Raw genomic sequence first — 14,355 nt, 5'->3', positions numbered from 1 at the left:
TGCACCCAGGCTCCACAGCCCGACTCCGTGGGAGGCGATAGTGCCGACGTGGTCCTGAGACCCTTAACCCCTTCGCTGCTAGGCCTTTTCCCCCCCTGTGCTAAGCCTTTTTTTGGCTATTTGGGGTAGTGCGCGCCTAAGCCCCTGTAACTTTTTCACCACATAAGGTATCCACGCCAAATGTGTGTCCTTTTCTTCCAACATCATGGGGATTGTAAAGGTACCCAGGGTTTGTGGATTCCCCTGGAGGGGTCCCAGAAATTAGCCAAAATACAGCTACATTTTGTTTTTTGGGGGAAAAATGGAAAAAACAGGCTGCAAATGAAAGCGTCTGGGTTTTTCTCTGCAAATGGTATCAAAAAAGGGTTTGTGGGGCTGAAATCACCATTTTCCCAGATTTTAGGGAATGACAGACTTTTGTCAGAAAACCAAACATTTTTACACAGTTTTGGCATTTTTCTGGGACATAGCCGATTTTTGCAATTTTTTGTGCTTTCAACCTCCTTCCAGTTAATGGTAGAAATGGGTGTGAAAGCAATAATGGATCCTGGACAGCTATACATTTTAGAAAAGTAGATAAAATTCTGAATTCAGCAAGGGGTCATTTGTGTAGATCCATCAAGGTTTCTTTATAGAAACTAACAGTTAAATATAGGAAAAATTGCAAATTAGTTGAAAAAAACAGCTTATGTCAAACGTTTTCACCTGTAACTTCTTCTAATTATGACAGCTCTTTGAAAGGAATATACCGTTACATCCGCTGGACCTTCCTGGTTGTGGGGATATATAGGACTTGTGGGTTCACCTAGAACCCGACGAACCCAGAGTCAAACACTGAGCAGCAATTTGCAATGGTTTTTTATTATGTTCCGGGTATATAGCAATTATTGTGGAAACATGTATACATGGAAAAATCGGTATGAAAGACACCTATGTATTTCCGAAGTGGTTTCAAATTATAGAGTTTAGAAACAGTAGATATTTGCACATTTTCGAAATTGGGAATACTCGTACTAGCATGAGAATTATCGGTCATTTTACAAAATGACTTCTTTTTTACACAATGTCTTTCTTTTGGAAGGCAGAAATGCATCAAAAATCAAGGTAATAACAGTTGCTTTACAAACCTCAATTACCCTAAGTCTCCCGATAAAAATGGTACCTCACTTGTGTGGGTAGGCATGGTGCCCACAACAGGAAATGGCTCAAAACCCAACGTGAACACACCACATTTTCACTATGAAAATATACCCTTTTTTTGCGAAGTTTCTAGCTGTAGTTTTTGAACACTAGCTCTGCCGGCACCTAGGGAAACCTAGCAAACCTATAAATTTTTTACAACTAGACACCAAGGGGAATCCAGGATGTGGTGACTTGACTGCCTCCCACCAGGTTCTGTTACCCAGAATCCCTTGCAAACCTAAAACATTGTAAAAAAAACATTTTCCCCACATTTCTGTGGTGGAAAGTTCTGGAATCTGCGTGGATCCACAAATTTCCAGCCACCCCGTGTTCCCCAAAGGCTTACGAGAAAAATGGTACCTCACTTGTGTGGGTCGGCCTAGTGTTCGCGACAGGAAACGGCGCAAAACTGAACATGGTCACACCTCAATTTTGCAGTGAAAAATGACCCTTTTTTGGCAAAGTGCCTAGCTGTCGTTTTTTAACCCTAGCTCTGCCGGCACCTAGGGAAACCTAGCAAACCTATACATTTTTGAAAACTAGACACCAGGGGAATCCAGGATGGGGTGTCTTGACTGCCTCCCATCAGGTTCTGTTACCCAGAATCTCTTGCAAACCTAAAAAATTGTCAAAAAAAACACATTTTCCCCACATTTCTGTGGTGGAAAGTTCTGGAATCTGCGTGGATCCACAATTTTCCACCCACCCCGCGTTCTCCAAAGTCTTACGAGAAAAATGGTACCTCACTTGTGTGGGTCGGTTTAGTGCCCGCAACAGGAAACGGCGCAAAACGCAACGTGGTTACACCTCAATTTCGCAGTGAAAAATGACCCTTTTTTGGCAAAGTGCTTAGCTGTAGTTTTTGAACCCTAGCTCTGCCGGCACCAAGGGAAACCTAGCAAACCGATACATTTTTGAAAACTAGACACCCAGGGGAATCCAGGATGGGGTGTCTTGACTGCCTCCCACCAGGTTCTGTTACCCAAAATCCCTTGCAAACCTAAAAAATTGTCCAAAAAAACAAATTTTCCCCACATTTCTGTGGTGGAAAGTTCTGAAATCTGCGTGGATCCACAATTTTCCACACACCCCACGTTCCCCAAAGTCTTACGAGAAAAATGGTACCTCACATAAGTGGGTTGGCCTAGTGCAAAATGCCATGTGGTCACACCTCAATTTTGCAGTGAAAAATGACCCTTTTTTGGCAAAGTGCCTAGCTGTAGTTTGTGAACCCTAGCTCTGCCGGCACCTAGGAAAACCTACCAAACGCACACATTTCTGAAAACTAGACACCCGGGGGCTTCCGGGGAGGTATGGCTTGCATTGATCCCCCAACGTTTCCTTACCCAGAATCCCCTGCAAACCTCAATTTTAGCTGAAAAAATCACTTTTTTCACACATTTTTGTGTGGGAAAGTTGTGGCATCACTGTGCTCACACAAATTTCCCACCACCTAGCGTTCCCCCAGGTCTCCCGATAAAAATGGTGCCTCACTTGTGTGGGAGGCCCAAGTACCCGCGACAGGCAAGGGACCAAAACGTAGTGAGGCGACATCAAAATTGCCTATCTCAAAACCACCTGGTTTTGCAAGGGGGGTCACCTGGGGTTTTGGCCCCGTGCTCGGCGGACATCTAGGGAGACCTACTAAACCCACACATTTCTGAAAACTAGACACCCGGGGGCTTCCAGGGAGGTATGGTTTGTGTGGATCCCCCACGTTTCCTTACCCAGAATCCTCTGCAAACCTCAATTTTAGCTGAAAAAATCACTTTTTTCACACATTTTTGTGTGGGAAAGTTGTGTCATCACCGGGTTCACACAAATTTCCCAACACCTAGCATTCCCCCAGGTCTCCCGATAAAAATGGTGCCTCGCTTGTGTGGGAGGCCCAAGTACCCGTGACAGGCAAGGGCCCAAAACGTAGTGAGGCGACATCAAATTTGCCTATCTCAAAACCCCCTGTTTTTGCAAGGGAGGGTCACCTGGGTTTTTGGCCCCATGCTCGGCGGCCATCTAGGGAAACCTACCAAACCCACACATTACTGAAAACTAGACACCCGGGGGCTTCCAGGGAGGTATGACTTGCGTGGATCCCCCAACGTTTCCTTACCCAGAATACACAGAAATGCAGATTCCAGAACTTTCCACTACAGAAATGTGAGGAGAATGTGTTTTTTTTTAACAAACTTTTAGGTTTGCAAAGAATTCTGAATAACAGAACCTGGTGAGAGCCAGTCAAGTCAGCCCATCCTGGATTGCCCTGGGTGTCTAGTTTTTAAAAATGTACAGGTATGCTAGGTTTCCCTATGTGCCGGCTGTGCTATGGCCCAAAATCGACAGGTAGGCATATTGCTAAAAACAAATCTGTGCCTAGTCTGCTTTCTGCCGCCCTGGGGGGGATATCGGGGGGTGGGGTTGCCCTGATATGCCCCCAAGGGGAGCAGAAACACTGTGGCTATTTGTTTAGGGGGCGGGGGCATGGGCATGCACGTTTTGGGCAGCCCCACTCTAATTCAAATTTGCCCCCAAAAAAAACCTGGCGTCTAGGGGGCTTTTTGCCCCCCCCCAGGTGGGGCACATTGGGGGCTAATGCCCCCATCTGCCCCCCAGGGGGGGCTGAAAGTCCATTAGACGCCAGGGAGTTTTTTGGGCAAATTTTAATTAGGGTGGTGGCCTCCCAAAACAGGCATGCCAATGCCCCCGCCCTAATTAAAATTTGCCAAAAAAATCCCTGGCGTCTACTGGGCTTTTTGCCCCCCCCCCCCCCCCGGGGGCAGATTGGCGGCTAATGCCCCCATCTGTCCCCCAGGGGGGGCAGGAAGGCTGTCATTTTTGCAGGGGATGGGGTGGTGGCATGGGCATTCCTGTTTTGGGCAGCCCCCACCCAAATTCAAATTTGCCCCCAAAAAATCCCTGCGACTTGAGGGCTTTTTGCCCCCACCCCCCGCGGAGCAGATTGGGGGCTAATGTCCCCGTCTGACCCCCAGGGGGGGGGCAGAAAGCCTGATAGACACCAGGGATTTTTTAGAGAAAATTTTAATTAGGGTGGGGGTTGCATAAAACGGGCATGCCAATGCCCCCACCCTAATAAACATTTTCCCCAAAAAATCCCTGGCGTCTAGTGGGCTTTCCTCCTCCCCCCGGGGGCGGCACGAAGGCTGCAATTTTTGCGGGGGAGGTGGTGGGGGCATGGGCATGCCCGTTTTGGGCTGGCCCACTCTAATTCAAATTTGCCCCAAAAAAAGCCTGACGTCTAGAGGGCTTTTGGGGGCTAATGCCCCCATCTGTCCCCCGGGGGGGCTAAAAGTCCACTATACGCCAGGGAGTTTTTGGGCCAAATTTTAATTAGGGTGGGGGCTGCCCAAAACGGGCATGCCAATGCCCCCACCCTAATACAAATTTGCCCAAAAAAATCCCTGGCGTCTAGTGGGCTTTTTGCCCCCTCCCCGGGGGGCAGATTGGGAACTACTGTCCCATCTGCACCCCGGGGGGGCAGGAAGGCTGTAACTTTTGCAGGGGAGGGGGTGGGGGCAAGGGCATGCCCATTTTGGGCAGCCCCCACCCTAATTCAAATTTGCTCCAAACTAACCCTGGCGGCTAGTGGGCTTTTTACCTCCTGGGGCGGCAGAAAGGCAGTAATGGTGGAGGGGGGATGGGGGCATTGGCGTGCCCATTTCGGGCCACCGCACCCTAAAAAAAAATTGCGCGAAAAAAAATCCCTGGCGTCAAGTGGGCTTTCTGCCCCCCCCCGGGAGCACATTGGGGGCTGCTGCCCCATCTGCTGCCCAGGGGGGCAGAAAGGCTGTAATGGTGGTGGGGTGGGGGCATTGGCATGCCCGTTTCGGGCAGCCCCCTCCCTAAAAATAAATGGTGCAAAAACAAAATACCCGGCGTTTAATGGGCAGATTGGGGGCTATTGCCCCATCTGGCCCCCAGGGGGGGCAGAAAGACTCATTTTGTGGCCGGGGGGGTGGGGGCACCAGCATGCCCGTTTTGGGCAGCCCTCACCCCTAATTAATACCCCATAAAAAAATCCCTGGTGTCTAGTGGGCTTTCTACCTCCCGGGGGGGCAGATTGGGGGCTACTTCCCCCATATGGCCCCCAGGGGGGGCAGAAAGGCTGTAATGGTGGTGGGGGTGGGGCATTGGCGTGCCCGTTTCGGGCAGCCCCCATCCCCCCAAAAAATGGGGCAAAAACTAAATCCCTGGCGTTTAGGGGGCAGAAAGACTACTTTTGTGACGGGGAGGGGGCATCGGCATGCCTGTTTTGGGCAGCCCCCACCCCTAATGAATACCTAATTACAAAATCCCTGGTGTCTAGTGGGCTTTCTACCCCCCCGGCGGGGCAAATTGGGGGCTACTGCCCCCATCTACCCCCCGGGGGGGCAGAAAGACTAATGGTGCCAAAAAATGTATGGGGGAGCAAAGTCCCTTGCCCAAGGGGCCGCTCCCCCCTCCCTGGTGCCTAGTGGGTTGATCCCTGCTTGGGGATCGCCCTCCTGGGGCGATCCCCAAGCAGGGATCCACTATCCACTCTCCCCTTTCCAACAATACCTCTCCTGAGTTTCTACGTGCTCAGGGGGCTGAGATAGCCCCCTGAACACGTAGAAACTGAAACTGAAATGAGCCGCTTGGCTCATTTCAGTTTTGGTTTCACTGAAATGACGTCAGCGCGACGTGCGCGCCGATCGTCATTTCAGGGAAACCAGGGGGGTGGGGGGGGGCCTCGGGAGCTGGGGAAGCTCTTCCCCAGCTCCCGAGGCTATTTTAGCATAAACTGAATTCCTCTGGTGCCCACACTAGAGGGATTTCCCACGCGATGTTTCATGACGAGCTGGACTCGTCATGAGCACACGACCACTGTGTCCAGCTCGTCATGAGCATCGTAGGGGTTAAGAGCTGAGCGTACTATTGGGTTTCGCCAGGCTAGTCCCCAGTCACTCCCTGCAGCCTCTTTCTGCAGGGACCTAGAACCGTAAGAATTTCCACCAGCACGACCCGCTGGACAAAGCCCCGTTGCACATGAGCTCCCCAGCCCGAATTCAAGTGGAACGACGGTGTCCTTGTGGGCCAAAGGACCTCAAGACATGAGCCCCCTGTGTGTTCAACTGGAGTGGCCATCCCAGTCCCCGCTTGTACACGATGCCGAAAAGCACCACTGCACCTGGATGCCTCAGAGCCGACCGAAGTGACCTGTTGGTGCTCCTTGGACCTTGCCCCATACTTACCTTAAGTCCAGAAGAACAGTCCTGCAAGTCGTTTACAAGTGACCATATGCAGTATATGTTTTTCTTCACTGGATAACATTTCTGCTTTAAGGATACGAATACAGTACATTTTCTGTTTCTTGAAAAATCACTGTAGTACTTACCTGATTACGATGATCTTGGGGTCTTAATTCTGTGTTTTATTTTATAAATTGGTGCCAGATTACTTTATTGAGTGTATGTCTCACTTACTGACTGTGTGTGTGCAATAAATGCTTAACACTATCCTCTGATAAGCCTAAGTAGCTCGTCTACACTACCACAAAAGAGAGCATTTGGGATTATTATAATCCTTGTAAAACAGTAAGGTCGCCTGCAATCTCTGCATAGTGTATCTCATGTTGGTGAACTGTATTGAAAACCAGCTCCCCACACTCCTGTGCAGTCTAACAGGCTATTGATGGATGTAGAATTGATATACATCTTGGCCTAAAAGCTTTTAGGAATTTGTTTGCTTAATGGCTTTTGGCTCCCTTGTGCTGTCTTATCCTCTTCCACCTTAATTTTTCCCTGTGCTGATTGTGAGATTGATTGGGCATAATAGAGAGCCAGAATGAGGTAGAAGAACAGTGTTACTGCTCGTCCAAGGCTTTGTTCCAGAAACCCCCGCATCAACCCCTCTACTATGGATCCAAACATTCAGCAGAGAGAAGGTGGTCACATACTACCTTCCTATAAATGTGTGATGACACCTGTAGAGAGCTTTGTTGAACAGCCTTAAAAAGCACTTTCTGGTGGATACTTCTAAACACAGATTCCTCACCATGTGAATAACCCCCAGGCATCAGTCTGGATGTGAAAACATTTAGAGCAGTTCTCCTGTGCTTGCTATTTGGTGTTGTACGGGTCTGCACTCACATCATTCTGCTTTATGAGTGATGATTAGAGCTGCATATACACGCCACTCATGTGCACTGAAGTCAGTTGCTTCCTTTCCACGCCTTTAGTCCCTAGTGATTGACCAGATGTTAAAATAAAGATTCATCCAGTGTGCAAGGGAAATTCCACTCCCTGAAATCACCAAAGGGTTTAAACCATGCAGGGACTGTTGCAAACAGATGTTGAGATTTGTTTGTGGTGCCTTGGGTTGGACAACAAGTCCAGGGCCTGTGAGCGACTGCTCCCAGATGAACCCTGGAAGACATTCGGGTACAAGAAGCCAACTCTATCGCGCCAAACATAAGAAGTCTCTGTGTTGCTGCTGCTCAAAGTCGAAAGAACGGTCCCATACGTGACGATGTTCCTGCAGCAGGTCTTTGTCTCGGTCAAAGTCTTCGGGTCTGTAAGAAAAACAGAACAAAGAAATCTAAGTAGGAAACGGCCCCCTCCTGCCACTATCGAATTCCTTCTGATGAATCTTCGGCCCCAAGGATGCGCAGGAGCCTCCAGTCTGACTTCTGCCAGTTGGCCCTGCCTCAGCATTCTCTGTGCCACTTAGACCAGTTTTAGGTTATCAGATGCCTGCTGTGGCGCCATCCCCTTACGTTGACAGAGATGCCAAAGTCATCAACGACAGATGAGGATATACAGCCTATTGTACTATTCAGCTTTGAAATGAATCTGCCACAATTAATGACCAAATTCTTGCCTGGAACTGACTAGTGCACTACCTCTTGGAAACCCATCTGATTCTGATACCTTGCCCTTTAATGGATGATTGAATTAATTAAATTAATTTTATAGAGCCCACCAGCTGAACTGAATGAATTAAATTAATTTTATAGAGCACGACAGCTGCTTCCAAGGAGGCATCCTTGCACTTCAGTAGGCTACCCAGCTTTGTGAACCAGATTAGGTCATTTGGCATAGGATAGTTTTTAGTAGTTTCTTAAAGTGTAATTCCAGAGGAATTATTCTTAATGTAATAGGTAATCATTTTCAGAGTTTGGCCGCCAATAATGCAAAAGAGTGTTGTGAGAAAGTGCCCTCTTTCTGCATGGTTGCCCTCACTTTTTGCTGAACTGCTGATGTAGTTTGACTGAGTGTGCTCTGGACTCCTGCCAATCAGGTACCCAGGGCCTTTATTCTTTCCGTAAAACTGCATTGAAGACGAAACCCAATTGACACTGTCTGGCCACAGGTCAACCCCTGGTAAATGGTTCCTCAGGTATCCAGGGCACTGTGATCAGGGAAGGCCTCTAAGGGCTGCAGCACCTACTTTGCCACCCTTAGAGGCCCTGTACCTTTACACTCACACACTGCCCTTGCAGACTGCGTATTTTGGTGCAGAACAAAGTGAAAAGTCGATATGGCACACATCCCTGTGTGCCATGCCTACATCCCACTGCCCTGGCATAGGTTAGCCACCCCTCTAGTTGGGTGCACTATACCAGTGGTGAGGGTACAGGTGCATGAGCCCTGTGCCCCTACAGTGTCTAAGCCAATTAGACATTGTAAGTGTAGTAATGCCATTAAGAGTATATGGGACTGGGAGTTTGTTATTACGAACTCCACAATACCATAATGGCTTTACTAACAAACTGGGAAGCTTGGTATCAAACTTCTCAGCACATTAAACCCACACTGATGCCAGTGTGGGATTTAATGAAAAAGGCACAAAGAGGGCATCTTAAGGAATCAGCAGTATCGACACTACCAAACTCAGTACCGACAGTCGTGCAACCAATCGTCTTAACGTCAGTCATCGACGGCTGGTTTTTCTCGCCAGGGTGTCCGGAAGCGAACACAGCAACAAGGCCGTGACTCTGCTAGAAAGCAATGAGCTTCTCAGGGTGCCAGTCAACCATACCCCCCTACCTATGGGTGCAAAGATATCTGTTTATGCACAGCGGTGGCACAAGATCACTTTAGACCGCTGGGTGCTGGACCTTGTCACCAAGGGTCATACACTAGAGTTTCTCCAGATACCAACTACCACCCCGCCCAAGGGTCCTCCTCGTCTTCACTTATTACGCAAAGAAGTCTTGATCATGCTCCGCAAGGAAGCAATAGAAGAAGTACCATCCATGCAGAGAGGAACAGGTTTCTTCTCTCGTTTCTTCCTAATCAAAAGAAGTCAGGAGAATGACGACCGATTCTGGATCTTCGCAATCTCAACAAATTTCTCAAAAAACAAACATTCCGGATGGTAACATTTTCCGATATTCTGGGGTGCTTAAACGATGGGGAATTCATGACTTCTCTGGACATGGAAGACGCATACTTTCATATCCCTATCCATTCAAAACATCGCAAGTATCTGCGATTCACAGTGCTGGCACCCACTATCAGTTCAAGGTGCTCCCGTTTGGCCTAAAATCAGCACCACAGATTTCTACCAAGTGCTTAGCACCGGTAGCAGCGAATTTACGTTCCTGAGGGATCCAAGTTTTCCCATACCTCGACGATTTGCTGCTCAAAGCTCCGTCGAAACAAGAAGCCAAGGTTGCTAAAATTTGTCTGTCTGTTCAATTCACTAGGGCTCACTTTGAACAAGGGCAAATCAAATTTAATTCCAACTCAGAACATTCTATTCCTTGGAGCTTCCCTGGACACTGTCCAGTGCAAAGCATTCTTGTCTCAAGATCGTCAAGTGCGCCTTCAAAAATTAGCAACAGCCATTTCAAAATGTTCAGTTTCTGTTTGAACATTCAAATCGCTCCTAGGAATGTGCTCCTCAGTGATCAACTTGATCCCTTTAGCACAGCTCAAAATGAGACCTCTTCAAGAGGAATTGCAGAAACAATGGCAACAGGCATTGGGTTCTTTCGAGGATGTTATCCAAAGAACCACACATATGGTGGACGCACTCCGTTGGTGGTCTCAGACAGCAAATCTTGCCCAAGGTCTCTCTTTTCTGCAAGACATCACGGATTTCGTATTAATGACAGACGCTCCCATGGAGGGATGGGAGGTCATCTGCAGGATTTACAGATCCAGGGAAGATGGTCTCAGTTACAGTAACAGCAGCACATCAACAGTCTGGAGCTTCGGGCCATTTTCTTATCTCTGTAGGCTTTCCTTCCAAGGATAGCAGGTTCCTCAGTGCTGGTCCGTACCGACAATACGACCAGCATGTACTACATAAACAAACAAGGAGGAACGTGGTCCAGAAAGCTTTCCAGGAAAGCGCAAGAATTGTGGGAATGGACAACTTTTCACAGAATAATCTTGAAAGCCGAGCATGTCAAGGGTCTACACAATACACTAGCGGACATGCTAAGCAGATCTCTATCCGGCTGCCAGGAGTGGGAGTTAGAACAAACTCAAGTGAACAGGATCTTTCAGACATGGGGCAAACCAGCTCTAGATCTGTTTGCGTCACAGGAGAACAAGAAATGCCGATTTTACGCCAGCAGGTTCCTTCAACCGGGGTCAAGGGGAAATGCCCTTTCAATGAGATGGTCCGGGATCTATGCCTACGCTTTTCCCCCTCATTCCATTAATCCCCAGAGTGCTCAAGAAGTTGAAACTGGAAGGCTATCGCCTGGTTCTGATTGCACCCCGCTGGCCCTTCTGTTGTCACGAAACAGACCCATTCGCCTGCATCTGACACCGACCTTGTTATCACAGAACAGTGGTCAGGTAGTCTAGATCTGCAATCCCTGCACTTACACGCATGGCTCCTGAATTCCTAGAGTTCAAGGATCTCCATGTTTCACAGGACTGTCGAGACATACTGTCTAAATCTCGTGCTGAACGCACTATCAGGACGTATCGTTTAAAATGGAAAATATTTTGTTGTTGGTGAGAAAACAATAAAGTTCATCCAGTCCAAGCTCCTGGCCAAGTCTGGGCTCACTTTCTCGTCAGTCAAGGTTCACCTGGCTGCTATTTCCAGGTACAGAAAATCTCCGCAGCTTCCTTCTTTGTTTGTCTTCTTTTGTAAAACAATTCATGAAAGGATTTTCTCGCACTTTGCCTCCTTGCTTTCGCCTCCTCCGGAGTGGGAGCTCAATGTGGTGTTAGCACGACTGATGAGATAACCATTTGAACCAATCCATGAAGCAGATCTCAAATATCTCACATTGACGGTAGCCCTCTTACTGGCTCTCACCTCTGCAAGAAGTGTTAGTGAGATTCCTAAGTTCATTCCAAAAGTACCCACACAATTTCACTTGAATGAACCAGTGATACTGCAAACTTTCTTCCCGAATCCATCTACTCCAGCTGAGAGGACATTACATTCATTAGATGTAAAATGATGTTTGAAGTTTTATCTTCAGAGGACAAAAGATATTAGAAAGACAGATCAACTGCTAGTGGCCTATGGTCAGGGGAAACAAGGAACTGCTGTAACAAAGGCGACAATAGTCAGATGGGTCGCATCGGCTATTCACTTCTGCCACGAAAAAGCAAACAAACCTCTCAGGGTATAAGCTAAAGCACAATCCGCCAGGACTGTTGCAGCATATACAGCTTTGTTTGCTGGAGTTACATTGGACAAGGTATGCCGTGCTGCGACATGGAAGAATGTCCACACGTTCACAAGACACTACTGCCTCCAATCTGCACAAAAGGAGGATGCAGCGGTTGGACAAGCTGAGTTACGCCATCTCTTTCAATAAAGTCAGATTCTTTACATTTCTTTAACGCTTGTTTGTTATCAGTTTTCTTTACTGTTGCATTGATTCCAATGTTCATACTCTTATATTTCTCAATTTATATGTTTCTTATGCGGATATCCGCTGTATGGTTATTGCTTTTATGCTTTGTCATTGCAATGTTTCAAAATGGTGGATTTATGTTGGAAGTGTTAAAGGTAAGTCTCCCACCGTCCGCAAACGACAGTACAATTTTGGTACTGCTTGCTATTCTGATTCATGCATGTGAATCTATGAAAGATACCCCAATACTGGATAAGAAAACAAGTTACTTACCTGTAACTACAGTTATCCAGTATTGGTATCTTTCATAGATTCACATGCACTCACCCTCCTCCCCGTGGAACCAGTTCTCAGTGATTTTAGGTATATTTACTTCCCACTTGTGCTTGGAAAATCTGAGGAGAACTGCTTCTGTTGGGAGTGTTCTAGAGGGTGCTGATTGGTTGGAGCTGACTTTTGGTCCTTTTCCTATAAGGACATGGATAGGCTACTAAGATATAGCCTTTGGCCTCTTTTGGCCTATTTGTTATTTATGGCACTACTTTTGTATTTTACCGTGGGACTCCCATCTCGGCGACAGGGAATGATTCAGTCATGTGAATCTATGAAAGATACCAATACTGGATAACTGTAGTTACAGGTAAGTAATTTGTTTTCTTTCTTCCTAAATTGATTTTACAACTGTTCGATGTTGTGAACTGTCATTTTGGACTGCTTTCCTTTCGGATACAACTGTAATGACATTCGTCATAAAATCAATGTGAAGACTTGGACTTCACTTTATGGGCCTCAACGTGGATTAAAACAGACTATAACCTACATACTATTGTATCAATGATTATTGGAGTACTCGGATCTACAGATTGACTTATTTGTGCTCTTCCTCTCGGGGGCAGTGTAGGATTGTGGATGGTAACCAATCCTTTCCTAGGAGCACCACGTAATTTGTGTATTTGTTAAAAACCTTTTCCACTAATAAGAGTGCAGTGCGCCCATTTTGTTTGTTTCATTCCTTGTTACCATATCTTTCCTATTCAGACCAACATGGGTGCTGAGCCGCACAGCGCCACATAGTGTTGCTCAGGAGAGCTACTCTAAAAGTTGCCTCATCCAGTCTGACAACTGGAAATTATTCACAGGGAGAGGAATCTGCAGTTAGAGTATCCACTAGAAACATTGGGCCAGATGTAGCAAGCCAAATTGCAATCGCAATTCAGCTGTGTGCAATGTAGAAAGGCAAATACCTACTCGCAAGCATTTAGAGAATCGCAATTTCCTAAATGCTATGCTAGTAGGCATCGCAAATTGCGATATTGCCTTAAGGAATCACAAATTATCACCAACTTCATGTTGGTGGTAATTTGCGATTACCTTTGAAAAAGCACTTTTTTGCCTTTTTCAAAGGGCCATGTGGCACACTGGGCATGTATGTGCGACACATATGCACACTTGCACATTTCAGGGGAGCAACAGGGTGTCCTTTTGGAACCCTTGCACCCTTGAAATTGCGCACGTAATTTGTGAGCATCTATTGGGTACTCACAAATTGCGTGCACAATTCCCATTTATTCCTATGGGCCTCTAGGCCCATAGAAATGAATGGGAAGGTAATCCTTGATTGCGAATCGCAATTTGGTATTCATAATTAAGGAATATTAAGGAATCGCAATTATTATTGCGATTCCTACATACATTCCATTAAGGACTCGCAAAACTGATTTTACCTACATCTGGCCTATTGTTCCTGAAGGTAAGTTACTTGTTCTTTTTGTCTCTCTGCACAGTGAATAATTACCTTTTGCTTGAGAATAGGAGAGAGCTTTGCACTTATAACAATAATGGTACCTTAGACAAGACTTGACAGAAGAACCTGTATTGTTTAGTAAGCATGTGGAGTAATCTGCTAAAATAAGACTGTTTTGCTGTTCATTTCAGGGTGATATAGTAGATCTGGAGAGGAGTAATGGCAAAACCGAAGTTATTGTTACTGAAGGAGTGAACACCATTTCTTATACGTTGGATGAAGGGCTGATTGAATTTGGAACAGCTGTTGATGATGGAGATTATTACAGGTGCATGTTAATTATTACAAAATATCACATATTATCCTAGGCCATATGCAAATAGTGAATTGGTATCACCTTTGGAAGGTCAGAATTCCTTCATTGGTCTGTGCATAAAAAATATATGCGCAGAATAAGTGTACCCCAGCCGTACTTGAACTAGACAAACATACATTGTCACCAAACCACTCTAATACAAGCCTCATGAGGACCTTGGTACGGAGCTGTTCCTGCCCCACTCGTTACTTGTCCCAGGATTTCTGGTCTTTTCCCACAAGTGTGTTGTACTTTATGCTC

General features: G+C 46.7%; 1 protein-coding gene across 2 annotated transcripts in view; it reads left to right on the top strand.

Moving 5' to 3' along the window:
- IFT172 (intraflagellar transport 172) overlaps nucleotides 1-14,355 on the top strand; it is a 1,173,227-nt gene that overhangs the window by 430,961 nt on the left and 727,911 nt on the right. For both annotated transcript variants that reach the window (XM_085613308.1, XM_085613307.1), the window contains exon 17: nucleotides 13,931-14,067. In XM_085613308.1, coding sequence (XP_085469434.1) covers nucleotides 13,931-14,067 — 137 coding nt within the window. The remainder of the gene's footprint in view (nucleotides 1-13,930; nucleotides 14,068-14,355) is intronic.

This window comes from Triturus cristatus, chromosome 6 (assembly GCF_964204655.1).
Source record: "Triturus cristatus chromosome 6, aTriCri1.1, whole genome shotgun sequence".
Lineage (NCBI taxonomy): Eukaryota > Metazoa > Chordata > Amphibia > Caudata > Salamandridae > Triturus > Triturus cristatus.
This window is presented reverse-complemented; position numbering and strand designations above follow the sequence as displayed.